Genomic DNA, 20,741 nt, shown 5'->3' with positions numbered 1-20,741 from the left:
ATCATGATTTTGGTTTTGATAATGTGGATAAAATATGATGAAAATGATGTACTATTGTCTTGTACTGTAAGATACACCTGCCATCAAGCAGCTGTGACACACGAGAGGTCCATTGACCTTTAATCGTCACCTGGGTATCGTGGTCCATTGACCTTTAATCGTTACCTGGATATCATGGTCCATTGACCTTAATTGTCACCTGGGTATCGTGGTCCATTGACCTTTAATTGTCACCTGGGTATTGTGGTCCATTGACCTTAATTGTCACCTGGGTATCACATGTCAAAAGACTGCATCAAAAGGGTTGCATATTGCTGGTGCAACTAGGACATATTTCAAACTCTCAGAGAACAAAATGGCATAATTTTTTTAGCTCAAAAACTTTTCCAAAATTTAATTCATTTTCAATATACATGTATAATCCATATAGAACCATTTGAGGCCTGAATATACTCATTGAATAGCTAAATGTTCAGAAATATTTTAAGGGAGTTTTATAATGCCTTTTCATCATACAATGCATGCATCCATTCCATAAATCTAATAGAGGCAGGACCTTGCTTATTTCTAAAATCCACTATGCTTAGTTGTTTGGTTAAGAACTGGAATCAACAAGAAGATTTTTCACTGAAAGAACCAAACATCCTCGAACCCGAGTCCCTGACCTTGCAGGGCCCATACATTCCACAATTTCTACTCTGTTAGGTTATTTCATGTTTCAGGAATCAAGATGATTTTTAAATAAATCAATTAATGCATTTTCACTAAAGATGTATAAGACCCCACCCAGGTACTATAACCATTGACCCAGAGACCATAAATTTCACAACTTCAGTTATGAACCAAGTTTGGTTGAGGTAAAAATATTTTTTTTTAAACCATGAAATAATGTATTTTCACTACATAAGCCATAGGGCTCTACCTCAGCACAAGGACCACACAACCCTGGGACCATTAATTTCACAATTTTTGTAGAGGCTTCATTATTAATATTTAATCAGTTTGGTTGTTTGATGTACTAGATTCAAGACTGAAGAACATTTTAAAAGAAAAAAAAACCACTTCAATATAATTATGCATGAGCCATTGAGTCCTACACCAGCAAAAAAATCCTAAACTCAGGGTCCATGAATTTCACAAATTTGTAAAGGCCTTCTTTCTTGTCTGACAATGTACAAAATTTGTCCACTAGATATTCCAGAGTAAAAAAAGATATTTAAATATTGCATTATTTTTCAGGTTTTGGTACTGCCATATAGCCACCACGGGAATGTACAGGAAACACATAATTCTCAAATTTCTCCCCCTAGCCCCACTGATGCTTCATGACAGTTTTGGTAAGACATGGCCCAGGACTATCGGAGAAGAAATTGAACAAATTGTTCAAATGTTAATGCTATTTTTTGAGTGACTTAGATGACCTAGAAGTCTTAGATGTATACATGTATATCTACTGTACTTTTAAGAGACACACATTTATTTCACATGAAGTTCACGAGTGACAGATATGAAAATGTGCAACTGACATGTACCTTGGCTGACAATGGTTTTCTCAGGATGGCAATTTCCAATGTTAATCTCAACTACATATAATGTCTACCATACAAAGTGCTTATTAAAGACCAGCCTGCAAACAAGTTATATGTGTAAATTAGAATTAGGAGGCTTGGTTCCAGATATAAAGCAAGTGATTGCCGAGTCAAAACGAAATAAGAAAAGAATGATGAATGGAGGGGCAGACAGATGTAGATCTCAATGTACCTTACTATGAAGTGATGTATGAGTAGAGGGCATATTGGTTAAAAAAAGTAGACTTACCCCTTTTCAACAAGTTCAAAGGCTGAAATATATAAAAACACAACAGATTTATATTTCAATACAACAATGAATTCATTTTAAATACATGTATTGTAAAATACAATGAAAAATATTGGAAGGTAACAAGATGAGTGTTTGTTAAACACTATGCAGCGGGTGTGACCAGTCAACAGGGGATGCTTACTCCTCCTAGGCACCTGATCCCACCTCTGGTGTGTCCAGGGGTCCGTGTTTGACCAACTCTCCATTTTGTATTACTTAATGGTGGTGAATTTGAACTTTGATATTGTGAAATAACCTACAACTTCATCTGTAACACAGCTTTAACTTTGACCCTTTATTTCACCATGTATAGGTTTCCTCTGTTTTGTATAGTTGAAAAGTTACGGCCAAAGTTAAAATTGCAGACTGTGACAAATAGACGGAAAAAAACATGTCTTATGAAATCTTTTTGCCTTCCTGCATATCCAAGAAAGATTTTGCCTTTCACATCAACACCCCTTTTGTTTGGAAGTTGTAAGACATACAACCAGCGTGTAAGGTACACGTATACTGCTGAGCAATTTGATAACCAAATTAATCAAGTAAAATCTGATGCCAAAAGAATTTCTATTTAGAAAAAGCATTCCTTTTCTGTCATGAAAATGGAATTCCACTAAGAGATCCTAGTCATTCTTAATTACAAATGAAAATTCTTATATTAAGTAATCCCGATATTTCTATGTATGCCAATGCTGATCAGTGCACAAGTACTGCCATGTTTTGACGGAATGTGGAGTTACAAGGTTTCAAGGTCACTGAATACTTCAAACAATACAGAATAATACATAGAAAAAACAAGCCAATGATGAAAGTGATCCTATAAAGGTCTTTACTCCATCATTTTCACGTTTCTTTTTTGTGTGAGCAATGGAGCTAATCACCTGAGCATAATCCCCCAGGGAAATATTGAAAAATCAATCTTACACAGGAGAAAAATATCATATTTGATTGAGCCCCACGGAGAGATCATAGGTTTTTATGAAAATGAATATCGGTCACACGCTGTTAATTTGTTTCTCTCCATCTGCTTACATTCAGAGCAATCACCCTTGTCAGTGCTAGAAACAATATCCTATGTGGGAATAAGAGCAGACATGATAATTTTTGTTGTTGATTGGAAGATTGTTGGAGATTAGAACCTGTCTAGAACCTATGACACCATTTAGAGAATACAAGAGAGCAGCCAGAGACAAGTGGAGCAACTTCCTGCAACAATATAATTAGTCAGTCGAACTAATCCACCACAGAATTAACAACTAATCCACCACAGAATTAACACATCATACAGGAGATTCACAAGAATTTCAAAATATATCCTCAAAGATATCAATACATGTACCTCCATCCAGTGACCTTGACCTACCGGGTATGTCCCCCTGAACTTAAAAATCAAACAGAATTTGACAAGTCACCAAAGGGAATAAGTATGCAATGTTTGATGACCCCAGTTCTACACTTTCATCTTAAATCCTGCCACAAGTACTTTAGGGGCGAGATCAAAAGATTGATGTCAGATAAAAATCTAAATTCAAATAGTTAGGGAGATAAAATATCCTGTAAGTTTCTGTCATCTGATATCGATTACACTTTAGTGGAAAAAGAAAGAAGACAAGAGACTGTGATAGAAACCCACATAATATTAAATTTCAATGACCATCTAATAGTTTTAATGTACGCTTTCACTTGTGAATAAACAGTAGAAATGGTATACAGAGCGTTATTTATAATAGTATGTTTTTACTTCTTAATAGATTAGTTTTTACATTCATCATATCTAGTTTTAAAAGGGGAGGGGGATGTCTACAAGTATGCAAATTTTAACAACTTAACCACATACGCAGAGTAGAGTTACTATATCTCCCACACACAAGGTGACATTATACATTTATTGCATGATAGTGAGGGAGATATGAATATTTATTCACCCAAGAAAAATCATATTCCCCGAGGGCAATGCCCGAGGGGAATATGATTTTTCTTGGGTGAATAAATATTCATATCTCTCAAACATTCATGCAATAAATTGCTTATTATACCGAAACAATGCAAGACTCAAAAGTGCATTTGAAATTGGAGTCTGCTCATCTATATACATTGCATGTTGCTGAGATCGTCCTAACGGTAACACCGCGCCGTCAACGTATTACGGTAGAAGGTACAAACAATGAAATACAGTGATATGATAACCAGTTTTTGTATTTGCATTCTCTTCAAATGCTGATTTACTTGCTTGTTTTTGTATCATCCAAAACCATGCATTCAACTGTGTATCAGAAACCCGCATATTTTGTGCCTTACGAACTATGAAAGTAGAATGACTCAGACTTATTGTGACGTCACAATACACTTTGTATACCTTGACGTTAAATTTATGGAAAATGCACGAGGCTGCCCAAGGGGTAAATATGATAGGGAGATATGATGTTTGAGAGGGAGATATGAAGTTTTGTCATCCCTGGCATGTGACCTTCTAGACCAATCAGATTACGTGTTGCATAAAATTATCATACTGAGGTATAATAATATAATTACTGTATGCAAGGTTATTATCACCTTGTGTTTTTGCACTTCTTCATTTGCAAATGCTTTTGTCCCATTTTAAATTCAGCCAGACATAGAGCTATGTTAAAAGAGACATAACAGTTTCACCAAGTCTTAAATTGCCCACTGCAAAAGGAACAAAACTAAAATGGGATAAATACTATAGTTACCCTGGGTACAGCAATTCTTTAACATTCAACACCGAACAAGCAAGTGAAATTGTAATTTACACGTTAGTCTACAGGAATTCATAACCTTACCAATAGTTTAGAGATATACTTCTATATATATGCAAAGCAGACTTATAATTGCATTTACCAAATAAATACAATACAAATTCCAAAAATCTTCTGTAAATGAAATTCCATTAATATTTGTGAAATCCCCACCCTCCTCCAAAAAAACCCAACATTTCTTAGACAGACCTAACATCGTGTAATAAAATACAGTTATCAACTAGGTGTGAAATAAGGCAACAGATATTTTGTCAGTCCTGAGGCAGGACTTCAAGGCTGTGTATGAGTCTGTTTTAATTATCATACAGTAAAACCATTCATTGTGTATATTCACAATGACATGTGTACAAGAACACTATTAAAGATGTTATCCAAAAAAAATTCTATTCAACTTTTGAATTTGATGGGAAAGCAAAAAATAATACTCATTAAAGATGCTACATTAGATGCAGAGAATTTTATTCCAGTACTTTTAAAATTATTGAAATTATCCAGGCTTTGTTTGACAGCTTCTGCCAGGTAGGCATGCACTTTCATTTCAATAATTTCAATAAAGTACATGACATTGCATTTTCATGTTCAAGATAAGGCAGAATTGGATAGTCAATCAAGATTGTTAAGTTTTTTAAAATTATGTCTGTGGTTGAAAGCTACATATATATATCAAATTCAGAGAGGCACATGAATTTTACTTACCCATGTATAAATTGTCTTCATTTGGGTCATCCAAAACCTCCACTAAACGGACCACATTTGGATGGTCTAATTTCTTCAGAATTGCAATTTCTCTGTAAACACGATCCATTGGGGCCAGGGGGCGAGCTATTGCCTTGCCATCACGGGATGGGGGAGGTCTTCCTGTCGTTAAAACAGAGATTTCTTAATCAATAAGACTCAATTCTAACAAAACATGCACTTGCTTTCAAAATGTAGACAAACTGAGCAATAGACTGACAAAAAAATGCATGACATACATAACAAGGTCACAATAAACCTTGGTGCAGATGATCACTTCCTGATATAGAAATTCATGCTTACTAAAAAATCCTGCTTTTTTCTTTAATCGGCTCTTGGAAAGTATTTTCATTGCCTGACAAAAAGAGAATAAATGTAAGATAAGACAGCTAGCTAGCAGTTTTAACTTTATTCACACCATCATACAAAAGAGAGGAACACCTCATTCAGAATTATAAGAATCACAGACATTATAGTGAGGAAATCATAGAAATGATCTTTATTTGTCAAAGTGAATGGTGTTTAATTGTTATCTCCATGGTAACAAACCTAAACAATGCAACTAATACTCTGAAGCCTGTCCGAAGGGTTTTAGAAGTATTGTTAAAATAAATAGCATTTTCATCTAAAGATTATTAATTTTAAAACCAATCTTTACTGTTCTTTACCTTATGAAGAGGTTTTACCTCAAAAACTAAACTTACTTTATATGTCCAAAGTACATAGAATTCAAATTATTCTTGGTTACATAACCAAATTTTATAAAGCCCTCCATGGAGCAATTGATTACTCTAGTTCTCCCTTAGAAGGCAAAAATTCTTTCGTCAATTATGCAAGTGGAGAACCGAAATGAGGCATCAATAATTCAGGGGAAGGCTCGAGTGAGAAAATTGGCCACAAGCAGATTTCTTGAGCAGAAGATTATGAAAAAGGAATTCTAATGAGCTAATACAAACAAACACTGATCTCTTAATTATACTAATATCCTGATAATGAAGAGGACATTGGCCAAGAGGAAATAAATACTTATGTAAATCATGGCTGTCCAAAGAGATTATCACAAAATTATTCTAGAAGGTTAAGAGCAACTATTATTATCTTATATTTTAACTACATGACTTGCAAAATACAACTTACATAATGAACATCATCTTGTTCATTGTAGGCTAGTTTTACAATGCCATAGGAACCCTGCAAAAAGAAAATACTGACATTATAGAACAAGACAGTCTAAACTTGTTGCTGTCAAAAGAAAATTAAAACAAACTAGAAGCTCTGAAATCTAGAAAAATCAGTTGGTACCGTTTTACCTTTATGTACACAATAGATGATCAAAAAGTTCATAGACCGACACCATACAATTAATACCATGCATGGGACATACCCTTTATCAAATTTTATGTATTTATGAACATTTTCTTAATGTATGGAAAAATTAAGCATATTTCCATCATTTATCAATACAGGATATCAGAACTTGAAAATTTTAGAACTCTTCAGAAAAAGAAGTTACGGAAAATCATGCGTCACTTGGGCAACTCTTGTATACAAATTATTGATGGCTAAAGATGATATCTGGTACAAAAATATCTGCCTGGTTCGAAGATAATTTTTCAGAATGTTGCAAATGAATGCCCTAGTACCAAAACATGAGTTATTGGATTAAACATCTGATGTTTGGTAGTGGAGATAAAACAAAAGAAATAGTTTATAATTTCCTTACCGTATATGTACGTATGTGGATATTTACTTAATGAGATTTTCTCGAGTCATTAAAACAACCAAACAGCTATGAAATGATATAAATAATCACAATTTATGCATCAATCTCCAGACACGTACATGCCAGCAACTTGTAGCCCTCCCTCCCGTTTCGTTAAATTATCACATACAATATTTGTTATTAGTACAACACTTGATACAGTAGTGGTGAATGGTAGTGGAGATGCAAGGTTGAATCTATGTATTGAACTCATGCATATACTGAAGGATACACCCCCTCCCTTAGGGGTATGGGCAGAACTAGCTGCTTTTCTTGCTAACTAAGATTTTTACTATTTTTAAGAGAAATTATCTTAGAGATTATCACCATACTTTCTAATCTTCATTTTGTTCCTATTTATCTTACATTCATAATTATTTCTTAAGTTTATATGTATTCTACTTCTTTTAATCTGTGTTTATTTTACTAATATCTGTATGTATGTTATATGCAGGACCATATTGAAAACTAGCGTTATCGCCAAATATGTAATCCTGGATAAATAAAGGCTTTATTATTATTATTATTACTTAAAAGTTGCCCAAGTTAACACAAAAAATGTGATCTCATTGGACATACTAGATATTAAAACCGGTACACCAATTCGGAGACGAAATAATGGTTCTGATATTCCGTATTAATCAATGTATACTAGGTGCTACCTCAAAATATGGCAATTTACTAATAAACTGATTTTTCAACAAAAATTTAACATTACATTTCATTTAGTCTACTCAAAAAGTTTTAATGCTTATAGGTTTGTTTGAAAAGTCTTCATCTACTCTTACTGACACAATATATGATTGATTGTTTGTTTGTTTTACGTCCCATCGAGAATTTTTCACTCGTACTGAGACGTCACCAGCTGTAGGTAAAGTAACACAAATCTAGACCTATGCTTAGCGCTCAGGGCCATAGCAGTGAGGGTTCTTTAGCGTACCGTGTCAATGCTTGCTGTGACATGGAACCTCCATTTTTAAGGTCATATCTGAAAGACCCATGATTCTCACTTCTAAATGCTGAGCATTTGGCGATTCTGAGGAGCAATTACTATACCAATGTTAACGTCTTGGGTTTGATGCGGCGATGGCAGGGCTCGAACTCACGACCTCCCGGTTACAAAACAATTATATATGATGTTGGATGGAAAAAGTCTTCATCCAAAATGTTAAACGGTTTTGAATTAAAGTCTGAGAAATGAGAACAGAAACTTTATAAATGTCAGAGACAGAAAAACAAATTCAATTACTCCTTTTGATATAAGTCAGATGGGATATACATGGTTCGAGACTCATGGTCTGGATCCAAAGATCAATGATATATATATATATATATATATATATATAGAGAGAGAGAGAGAGAGAGAGAGAGAGAGAGGAAACATTAACTTGTACAGCTAATAAGCAGCTCAGTCTTGTAACTTGAAGTGATGATCAATTGTGGGAAACATTTTATTGAAGTTTTAAAGGCTATCTGAGTGGGTCCTAAAAGAAATCTAATATTTTTCATTTATTTTTGAAATTCCAGCTCTAATGCGTCATATAGCTGTATATAGCTCTAATGCGTCATATAGCTGTATATAGCTCTAATGCGTCATATAGCTGTATATAGCTCTAATGCGTCATATAGCTGTATATTTTCCTCCTCCGTGCTCACTGTCACAGTTCCGTTATTTTTTGAAATTTTAGATATTTGTGGTTATTCATCTGACACGTGCATGATGGCAGTATTAGTAGAGTGCACCTAGTGATTGCTGGTTTTCCTTCCATGATTTTCCAGTCAAAGTCACAAAAAACAATTAAGGTACACTAAAGACAGTTGGCCATCACCAATATATTAACGATTTTTATAGCAATCCACAAACAACAGGCTACATGCTCAAATTGCATGCAAGGGAAATATTGAATTTATGGGTCTCATCTTGATATTCTATTACTGAAGCTAGGGGACACCCACAATGAAGTTTGTTTACTGTGATTAATGTAATCTACGTCCCAGGATAATTTTGTCACAAGCTTAAGCTTTTTGTTTATGAAAAAACTCACTCTTTATAAGTAATGTAAATCAATATTTAGCACAGATAAGGGAACTTTCATCAAAGTGAAAGAGCAATGTGCATGAAAATGAAGAGTAATGGCCTTTTGACTAGCGAGTTTTCAATTTCAGCTTAATTTCCGTCATGGGATCATGCGTCTGATCTTGTTAGTAAAACATACGTGTACATATATTATATAATACATATATATGTAAAAATAAACAGGATATGTTTGTCTAATTAAATTTTCCTTGAAATATTTCATTTTTAAGAGCCAAAATATGTTGATCAAATTGAGAAATATACATAATGGTACATAATCTTCCTATAAGCTTTTGAAATAAAATACTGACAAGTCAGAAAGGACCGAGCAATAAATACATCCATCAGATGCTCTACCACTGAACTACTTGTATCTGGTCGTGAAGTTGAATCTGTCGACTGCCCTATTTCGATGACTTATACCAGAATCAGTGACCTTTTGGTTACGTGTGTGTGTTGTCGTTTCCGGGTGTAGATTGTGTCATCGATTTTGCCGTAGTGTTTGCAAACATATATAGAGTACGTCTTCAATTTCCCCCCGAAAATGAACAACTAGAAGGAGAGTATGCAAAAAATTAACATGAGCACCCCAAAAATAGCTTCCCATTTACTTATTACTTTTTCAAGCAAACCTTCAAATTAATATAAAGTATACCAAAAGTCTAGAATTCTACACTATGTTATTTTATTCACTGATGTTTAGTTGCACATTCCTCCTGTATATACGTTTTAACAGTTACAAACTTTTGGCAAACCTATATTAACAATGGTCACCGAAATAGGTAAAGTCACCGTTTTAGGACCACAAAATGACGTTTTTTGTTACGAAAATGTATTAAATTAACGTACCAATATAGTTAGAATTTTTGGATGAAAGTAAAGGAATTATCTGGTTTATCACTAAGGTCACTGAAACTGGTCAGTCGACGATACATCTACCCTTAATTTTTTTCACACGCCATATCAAATCTAAGTACCTAACTCTGTAACGACAAAACTGACAAAAGGGACATGGGCCACATGAGTTACTTTTGATCCTGCTGTTCTTCAGAGGATTTTTAAAAGATAATCCAATGACACAAATTCTGACCCCATACAAGACCCCAACCTAGCACCATGGGACTGTGACTTAACTGAAACTATAACATGGGGATGCCTCTATTTCAATATGACTAAAAGGATCTTGCTGTTCTGAAGAAGATGATTTTTTTTTATTGATTTTAAAAGATAAAACCTCTTTCGCTTTAAGGACATATATGATATTTCTCAATAATGTATAATTTTTTCCTGACATTTCGGTTATATTTTACTTGCTTCTTATATTGCTTCTACAAAGAAAACTTGGGTATATTGCCAGAACCCAGCTGCACGAAGATGATTTAAGTTTAACTGACAGTTAACGTCTAGTTAACGCTATATAAAAGTAAGAGTTAATGGGAAGTTAACTGTTAGTTGAAGTTAGCTAACCTTTGTGCAACTGCATGAATCCTGGTCTTTTTCAGAGTAAATAGAAGGTCAAAGATAACAAACAGTAAATAATCTCATAACTCCTATACAAAGAGTTGGGTAAACACTGACCCCCCTGGATAAACCAGAGGTTGGATCAGGTGCGTAGGAGGAGTAAGCATCCCCTGTTGACCTGTCACACCCGCCTTAAACCCTATGTCTTGATTAGGTCAATGGAGTAATCCATAGTCAAAATCAGTGTGCCAAGAACAGTCTAACAATCGGTATGAAACACATCAGACAGCATTTAATATATAATAGTAAAGCAGCAAGAGCTGCACAAGACAGGAAAAAACTGGAAAATGCATGTTAGAGGCCCTATTCTCCAGGAGGAGAGAAGGAACTAAGTCAAGTAAGTCAAATAGACATATTGTTACAAGCAAAAGTATTACGAAATATTGTATATATTGGCATTACTAAGTTAGAACCTGGAGCCCGTGCATTACTAGGTGACTGAATAGACTAAGTACAGTAATACTACAACGTAAAATTTAATTTAGGAAATCTGCATGCAAGAACTCTTCATATCAAGGAGAAGAAAAAACAGTTTAGAAAAAAATGCCAGAATGTCGAGTGTGACCTTAAGCAGGCGGCCACTGTAGATCATTTTTTAAAGGAGTTATCTCCCCTGGCTTAAACTGGAGAAAATCTGCATGGTGGCTTGTATTTTCCTTTATATATTTTCATTGACAATTGTTTTATGTACTTTTTTCTGATAAACTTTATTTTTGAAATAATTTGATTGTGTCTTGCTTTTTATTATGATTATGCTAAAAACATATTTTGCATTGTAAATCTATAGGGTAATATCTTAATTAATGAACATGATCATTTTTTAAAATCTCATTATTAATCATTTTCTATGGTGATACGTAATATAAGAGTTTCTGTATGGTTTTCGCATGCACCAATCTAGTTTTCCATCTATGGAAACTTTTTTGGGATAATTGCACATCAGGTATCATCATATCTTACAAACTATCCAATTAGTAAAAACTTTCGTACGATTTCGTTTTCCTCAAAAAGAGATTTCTAAATAATACTGTACAGGTCTATCTGCATGCACATGAACAATGTCTAATCTGAACAAATAGATACTGTTCCTGAACAATCCAGAATTAGGTTCATGCATGATCAAATTTGATTTATTCTTTGGATGATCAATTTTAAACAGATATGTGTAATCATTAAAGAAAAGACGATGCCACGCTGTCCATTTCAAGGCCAGTTATTTTTCTATCCAGTGTTAAATACCAATCTGATATTCACTTTGTACCACTTTATACTGATTCAGAATTTGTTGATATGATGTACTATACAAAGCTCTAATAGAAATGATTAAGCCATTGTATGCTCTGATAATCCTGAAGATTCCATTACTCTGTGATATGAAGATGAACAATAAACTCTTGTCTAGTACCTGCAGAGGAAAATGAGCAGCCCAGAATGCTAAACTCTTGTCTAGTACCTACAGAGGAAAATGAGCAGCCCAGAATGCTAAACTCTTGTCTAGTACCTACAGAGGAAAATGAGCAGCCCAGAATGCTAAACTCTCGTCTAGTACCTACAGAGGAAAATGAGCAGCCCAGAATGCTAAACTCTCGTCTAGTATATACCTACAGAGGAAAATGAGCAGCCCAGAATGCTAAACTCTCGTCTAGCACCTGCAGAGGAAAATGAGCAGCCCAGAATGCTAAACTCTTGTCTAGCATCTACAGAGGAAAATGAGCAGCACAGAATGCTAAACTCCTGTCTAGTATATACCTACAGAGGAAAATGAGCAGCCCAGAATGCTAAACTCTTGTCTAGCACCTACAGAGGAAAATGAGCAGCCCAGAATGCTAAACTCTTGTCTAGCACCTACAGAGGAAAATGAGCAGCCCAGAATGCTAAACTCTTGTCTAGCACCTATAGAGGAAAATGAGCAGCCCAGAATGCTAAACTCTTGTCTAGCACCTACAGAGGAAAATGAGCAGCCCAGAATGCTAAACTCTTGTCTAACACCTACAGAGGAAAATGAGCAGCACAGAATGCTAAACTCTTGTCTAGCACCTACAGAGGAAAATGAGCAGCACAGAATGCTAAACTCTTGTCTAGCACCTACAGAGGAAAATGAGCAGCCCAGAATGCTAAACTCTTGTCTAGCACCTACAGAGGAAAATGAGCGGCATATTCTGATGCTTCACCCCAAACCCAATATGGGGATATTAAATATTCAATGTTGATATCATTGTTGTTTTATTCATCTACTGTAAATTTTATTGAATATTTTCATTTATATACTACAATTTTTACAATTTTATAAGGTATTCTGCATTTCTAAACTATTCAGTGTGTTTCAGAATGCCCTGTACTATCCAATAGACAACTCCACTTGATTTCAGTTTAATTTGGTCTTAATTTTGACAACAAATTCAATGTATATGCCTTGTCATTAATATAAGTTGATGAAATATATATACAAAATCACATGCATGGACTAATATATACATGGGATTCATTAATATAAGTTGATGAAATATATATACAAAATCACATGCATGGACTAATATATACATGGGATTCCTGCCATTTTCATTTGACTGGCCAAAAATGCCATTCTTATGAGAGCATGTTTGTTTTCAGTAAGTATAGGTGGCATATGTGTGAACTAAGATGAAATTAAGATATGTTAATTGTCAGAAATTAAGATATGTTAATTATCAAAAATCAAGATAGGTTGATTATCATATCTTAATATTGCACACGGAAATAGTTTTGGTTGACACATGCGATCCATGATTTCCATTGTCTGAAAAGTTAACATTTTAAAATCTTCCTAGAAGATGTAAAAAATTCACCAAATTCATGACATCACTAAGACATGGATACATTCTGATGGAAGTTTCAAATTGGAAATTACAGAATTTTAGAAAAATCAAAGATTGTTTAAAATCAAGGTCTAGAAATAGATGTTAAAGCACCTAGTCCTTTGTTTGATTAAATAGGGAGGCAGTTATTTATACCTAAAATCCAACTTCTAGTGATATGTGAAGAGGCTCATTAACTACCACTATTTTTTTTAAAATTCTGGAATATACTAATAAATATGTGATTTTTCATGACACTTCTACGCTATTTTAGCTACCAGTATTTCGATTTTCGGTAGAACTGTAGCTCTCTGGAAAAAAAAATTGGAATAGGCCATAGAGAGAACCACATCTATTACAAAAGCCTTAGATTCAGCACAACTTTTTCTGTGCAAGATTCAGGTTTCATGTGTTTTTAAATCATCGCCTCAAAATTTTAATACAAAAAAATTCCAGAAATATTTTCCCCTTCCACAATTGGTATATAGATATTGAAAAGGCAAAAACATTGGAAATGCAAGTATTTATGAGTATCACTGTGAAATGCCGCCAAACATTCATTTAAGCCCAATTCAAACTGTTGAGAGCTCAGAGCTTCAATAAAGTTTGCCTGTTAATGTTGCCATTTAAAGTTAAACACATTAACACTCTACACTAACATTTCCACTGTTTTTGCCTTTTCAATATCTATACCAATTGTGATGATAGCCATTTCCATTTTAAATTACATGAAGGTATGGACTGCAATGCTTACTTTCCATGAAGCGTGAATGCGATTCAAGAAGTATGGCTGGTGTAAAACATCACAATTCATGCCCTCATGTATTTTCAAAATTTAAATATATTTCTTAATTGAATACATTCACAAATTAGTACAAAAATGATAATACCTTGCCAATTTCGTTTTTAAGTTTATACTGATTCAACTGCACATATCCATCTGCTCCATCCACAACAGAAAAACTATTGGTCTCCATTGTAGGCTGCCTGCGTAACCGTGGTGATCCTTGAGGGGATCGCCCACTACTAAGTCTGTGAACACCTAGAGCTTCTTCAGATAAACTGTAAGCTATTCTGGGCACATTTCTTTGGTAAGGGAGATAAGCGGGATGAAGGTCTGAACTAACTGTTGACTGGGATGTGTGTTTGAGACAGTCCAAGGTAGTAGGCACATTGAGGTGTCCAGTGGCATCCACCACTGTCAAGCTGTGTCGTCTGCTGCTGTCGTCATCTAAGTCCCTGAAAACATTGTCTTCGTTGTCGCTCACTGAGCTATGCCCAGAATCATTTGTAATGTTCGAACTCTTCCGTAACAATGGATGCTTAGGTTTTGTTTGAACACACACAATGTCTGTAGACTTGGGCGCATTTAAATTTTCCTTGTCTTTTTCTTCTATCAGAAGGTCTCCATTAATACCATTTGATAGGGCTGATTTGGGTTCTTTAGGATCTTCAAAGTTGTTTCCTATGAAGTCGTCTTGATCTGATTCAATATGACATTTCCTGAAATGAAAGGAAATACTTACTTCAATTTAAAATATTAACAGCCATCTAAATACCAGAAGCAGTGCAGATGTAACATTTTCCTTCATAGAATATTCATTCAGCACATACCCATTACATTATGTGTGTTCAGAGTTACCATCTGGACTACCAAACAAAGAACAGATACAAACAATTGTTTTACCCCAAACTTAAAACGGGATTCTTTTACAGATTGATGCATTGATTTATCATGATTTAAATGAACAAGATCGATATATATTTTTAAATGGGACATTAGTGTTGGATTATTGGGTGTATATATACACCATTTGAATCAGTCACTTAATGTCTGTTTGACTCTGAGTGTGTATACGCACCCACATTTAAATTTGCATTGCATTTCCGCATCATACTGGATCCTAACTTTTGCTTCTCATAGGATGTACCAATAAAAGGATACAGTGTTATTTTTGAAAAACCACACATCTGTCAAAATGTCACACCTTGTGTTCCAATCAAATCTGATATCAATGAGTTTACAAAGGTTTTATTTCAAATTGATCATGGTCAGATACTTTTTGAATTGACCAACAAATATGTTAAAAAATTCCCAAAGGATCGTTTGTTATTTCTCTTTTTGTCTGGTCGATGAGAGTGATTGCTGACTGTGCTATACACAACAAATTATTGTTGCATTCATTTGCTCACTTGTGCCCTAGCTACAGTCTAAATGAGACACTCTCATTTAAAGGTTTGTTTGTCCATTTGTAAACTTTTACCATTTGCAACATTATGAAAATCAAACAACACCAATTTCATCCAAACTTGGTGCAAAGCATTCTTGTGTAACTGGATTATTTAAGTTTCTAAACATGAAAAAAAAAGCCCCCCCCCCTCCCATAGTAATATTGTAATTTTACAAAATGGTGAAAATATGATGTATTATTTTGTCTTTCTCTCTACTTGACAAAATTGTGTGATAACTCTATAGTCCTTCGATTAAGGCTCTTGGTAACAAGGTTACAACTTTTCAAAAGAATAACAATTAATAGATAAGCAATTTTCATGCCACACTATCAGGGGTTTGATCTTTTGAGTACATGCAGAGCTCTTTTAACTTAATGGATGTATATGTACATATTTAAATAAAAGTTTTGCCCAACAATGCTAAATTAAAGAATTATGTGTAAAAATTCTACAAAAGTATGAATTCTATGATGTAACTGGAAAACTGATTCAACCAGGAAGGACCAAGAGATCCTTAAATCATATTCACATTACATGTACTGCAGTGTTAATGACAAAAAATTCATTAAGGATGAATAACACATCATCACAGTAATGACTGACTTCCTCTTGGAACATGAATGAAAATATGAATAATATCTAATTGCCTAGCTGTATATAGCTCATTAGGTTAGTGTGTCTACTGCTGATCTATAGATCATGGGTTTGAGGAAATTACGGCGATTTTGATTGGCTGAAAAATTTGTTTCATTTCTGCATCAAAGAAAACCTGATTTTGACTTCATGTTCTTTATCAATTTGTTGTATGAAATTTTAAAAAGTCATGTTATATCATTTAAACTCAATGTTTTGAAATACATGTATTTAAATGATAAGGAATGAATTTATTATTTTTTTGTTGGATGAAGGTATATCGTATATACTCGCCTATAAGTCGGATTTTTGGGAGTTAAAAATTGATCTAAAACTCTATATCCGACTTATAGGTAAGCAGCTAAGATTAGCTTTTTTTCTGGACAGCGTAATGTAGAGTTTTTTTTTTTTAAACTTCGTACTCCGACAATTATCATGATTAACGTTGACTGGATATATCATATCATTCATGAATTCTAAGACTATATGCATAAAGTACAAGTGTTTACATATTTTAATTATTTTATTCATCTTAAGCGTATATTATTAAAAAATTATTTGTTGAGAAAATGAATAAATATTAGCGTGTTTCACAAAATATTATTTGAAACAGAGGTGAAAATGTTAGAAATTGTCAACAGATTCTTGAAAAAGATATACCAACTTATAAGCAGGTCAATGACAAATCCCTCCAAAATAGCCTACAAAATATACAACCAACTTATAGGCGAACTGACTTATAGGCGAGTATATACGGTACTATGGAAAAAAAGATGGAAAACTTAATTTGTATCATGCACTATGTGCAATGATGCAGTTTGCTTGGTTTTTTTCTCCTCATGGCATACAGTGTACCTCCATCCAATAAAAGAATAATAAATTAATTTCTTAAATGAAAATATAATAATCAGCAATATTTGTCTATTTCTTTTAGATTTATTGACTATTGCTGAGTAGCTCAGTGGGTTATTATGTCAACTGCTGTACTTTAGATTGCTGGTTTGAGTCCAGCAAGGGTTTTAATTTTTGTTCTGATTACTTTCCACTAAAACTCATTTTTTTGACTAAATAAAGTCAATTTGAAAGTTTTCAATTTCAAAATATTGTTGTACATATCTTCCACTTTTCATCCATATCAAATTTCTCTGGTGTAGTATTCCTCCTTAATAAAAACTACCTTTCTGTAGAATATGAAAACTGTACTTATGTTGCAAACTTTTCATTTTGTGTTACAGTGAAAGTGTATCAAACCAATGGATTGAAGGCCTGCAGTGACCTTGACCTTTGACCTTGAGACCACAAAATCCACATATATCTTTCTTTCTTCATGAATTATCTTCATACAAATTATGAAAGGTATACTGAAAACTTTTCAACATATTGTCTCACAATGAAAGCATAGTCAAGTTAGAGATTGATGGTCAGTTATGACCACGACTGGGTGGTAATCCAAGGATCACTACATGTAGGTGTTCTCTCATCCACCCATCACAATTAATGCACTGTTCATAAACTACCTTAATTGCCTTCTGTCATTTAAACTGATATCCAGATGGTTTGATAAATGTTTTAGTATGGGGCTTATACACTGTGTGACCTCATTCAAGCTTTGTAAATAATAATTAACACCTACCTGACAGAGACCTCGATATCATGTAAAGAGAAGGTGGCCATGGTCTCTAAACAGATGGATAATTTGAACTTTGAACTATAGTATAGCAATCCTTTGGTCATCCATTAACATTTTTTCACAAGAACTTTCTCAGGAAGACTTGGAAGTATGATGATCCATATCTGAACGGTCTTCACAACCAGTCCATTAGAAACTTAATTTGATGGACACCATTCAGTTGTCATCAGACAGACTTTAAAATGTTTAAATGTTAAATCACCCCAACTGTCCTTTGAAAAATGGAATGCATTCTTTTTTCCGGTCTGTTTATAATCTTTCTCTCAATCAAGTGTAAAAATACTATCATCTCTGTCATAATCACTCATGTGTGAACAGAAATCCTTATGCCACAGTTACAAATAGGAAATGCATTATCCTTCAGTGTAAGTGTGTGTGTACATTCATCATGACAATGACTTATATCTAATCCCTACTTTATAGACAAGAGCACTAAGAACACCGGGTTTTCTCTGGTTTCCTAACATGAGGTACTACTAAAAAATGAGGAAGCAGTGTTTAGATTCATTTTAAAGACGGAAGATTGCTCTCTTACAATAGTGCACAATTTCTGTTGTTCCTTCCCTCTATATTTGACAGGAAATTAATGAAAGTGCTGTGATTTAGTGATTTTAGTCATTAATTGTTTAGGCTCTTCAAGCTTTAAATATAGTCTCTTAATAGATAGTGTGATTCTGTAGGCATCTATATTGACCCTATCCCCAAATCCATAAATGGCTGAGGAGAGTTTATGATAAACAACAAGTAAACAAGCATCATGCACTGCATGGCTCAATAAGGGAGTGAGAAATTAACATATTTATCAAAAATATTTGTCTCAAAGCACCATGTTAGTCATATGTACAGACAGTTCTGAATCAAATCTGATGTGAACATGATTTTAGGTGAATGCTAGAAAAAGTGATTGGCATTCAAAAATCACATCATCCAATCACTATGCTTCATATTCAACCTAAACTTCTATGCTTCATATTCACCTGAACTTTGACCCATGGGGATTCGGGTTAGAATAGGTCCTCAGTACTCCCTTGCTTGTTGTAAGAGGCAACTAAATGGGGCAGTCCTTTGGATGAGACTGCAAAAACCTAGGTCCCGTGTCACAGCAGGTGTGGCACGATAAAGATCCCGCTTTGCTCAATGGCCATAAACGCCAAGCATAGGCCTTATTTTGCAACCCTTCACCGACAATGGTGACGTCTCCATATGAGTGAAATATTCTCAAGAGGGGCATTAAACAATATTCAATCAATCAATCCGAACTTCATAATTCTAAAATTCTTATAAGAAGAAACCTTGACATTCAGAAAATCAACAATTACATAAAAAAAACCAGAAATATATGTGTATATATATATTTAGTTGAAAAATAAAGCATTCATTGGGTTTTTCTCTCTCTTCTATATACATTATGCAATGGTCGTCCAGACAAGCTCATTTGATATATAGTCTCAGAACTCATGCATACAACAGATAGTGCTGCTCCAGCGAGCAGACAGTGTTCCCTGAGTGACAATTTGTGTCAATATTAGGTCGCACAATTTGATGATCACCTGCACATTCTGATGTAAGAGGACGAACACATTCATTCTAAATGCATCACTCCCATTGGGGATATATATTAAGATATGATGGTACAATTGACATACTCAGCGGAATTCCCAGGAAATTTGTTGTGTGACTGAATAAGCTAGCTTGCTTAATTTCTTTCACTCTGATATTGTAAATTACACAGTAGATGAATATCTCTCATTTGAATGTTGAATTTTTTTATTTAAAAGAAATCAAAATAACTAAATACATGCACTGACCATACATTCAGAGTATATTTTTGCAATTAACCAGCAGCGAGTTGAATGGAAAATTGAAACATAAAACCACAAAAAGAAAGAATATATATGTTCATTCCACGATTTCTAAGAAATAATAATTTTGTAAATTCTTTTTAAAATAACCCTGATGACAATCTGCAGTAGAATATTGGTAAGGGGGTCCAAGGCTCTGATAATGGCTGAAATTGCCTGCTGCCTGTTCATTCAATAATACTAATTTACATTCAATACTTCCCCCCTCAAAAAGGTTCAAATTAAACCACCCGAGTGAATCGCCAAACCAATGATTAGTGAGCAAAGTGTTGACTGTTAAACATCAAAAATGACTGTTGTCAGTCTTCCTACCTCTAAAATATTTGTTTGTCAACAAAAATAATATTAAACTACAAGAAATGCCTTAGAAATTTCATAAATTGGGGGGCCCCAACATCAAGAAATGTTTTAGAAACACATACAGTCCTTGAAATGTTCTACTTTCCCACTTGAATGGTGAGGACATGGTGAATGAACACAGCGCAAACAGTGAGTATGAACAACGAACACAAGACAGTGAACAGTGAGTGAACATAGCACACACTAGTCTAGTCAATCTAGCAAATCACCTCAAAGTAATTGCAACAGAAACAAACTCGACGGAATTTAATAAACATAAGCGTGATTAACAACATACAAAAAATCGGACAAAATCGGACAATGGGAAATATTTAAAATTTAGACTTAAATGTTTTAGTAAACCATCGATATTTTGTGGTGTTTACGGCACGCCGTACACGTAAAGGGGAGTAACTTAA

The 20,741-nt window shown here is 34.2% G+C and overlaps 1 protein-coding gene across 5 annotated transcripts in view; it reads right to left on the bottom strand.

The window, feature by feature from the left end:
* LOC125665857 (calcium/calmodulin-dependent protein kinase kinase 1-like) overlaps positions 1–20,741 on the bottom strand; it is a 104,003-nt gene that overhangs the window by 20,142 nt on the left and 63,120 nt on the right. For 4 of the 5 annotated variants that reach the window (XM_048898768.2, XM_056153263.1, XM_056153264.1 and 1 more), the window contains 5 exons: positions 14,457–15,069; positions 6,510–6,563; positions 5,676–5,727; positions 5,334–5,495; positions 1,819–1,840 (listed from right to left, as the gene is read on the bottom strand). In XM_048898768.2, coding sequence (XP_048754725.2) covers positions 1,819–1,840; positions 5,334–5,495; positions 5,676–5,727; positions 6,510–6,563; positions 14,457–15,069 — 903 coding nt within the window. Of the gene's footprint in view, positions 1–1,818; positions 1,841–5,333; positions 5,496–5,675; positions 5,728–6,509; positions 6,564–14,456; positions 15,070–18,064; positions 18,812–20,741 lie in introns of those variants that run through there. The other variant, XM_056153265.1, reaches the window with a different exon arrangement.

This window comes from Ostrea edulis, chromosome 1 (genome assembly GCF_947568905.1).
Source record: "Ostrea edulis chromosome 1, xbOstEdul1.1, whole genome shotgun sequence".
Taxonomy (NCBI): Eukaryota; Metazoa; Mollusca; class Bivalvia; order Ostreida; family Ostreidae; genus Ostrea; species Ostrea edulis.
Note: the sequence above shows the minus strand (reverse complement) of the source record. Positions and strands in the feature narration are given on the sequence as shown.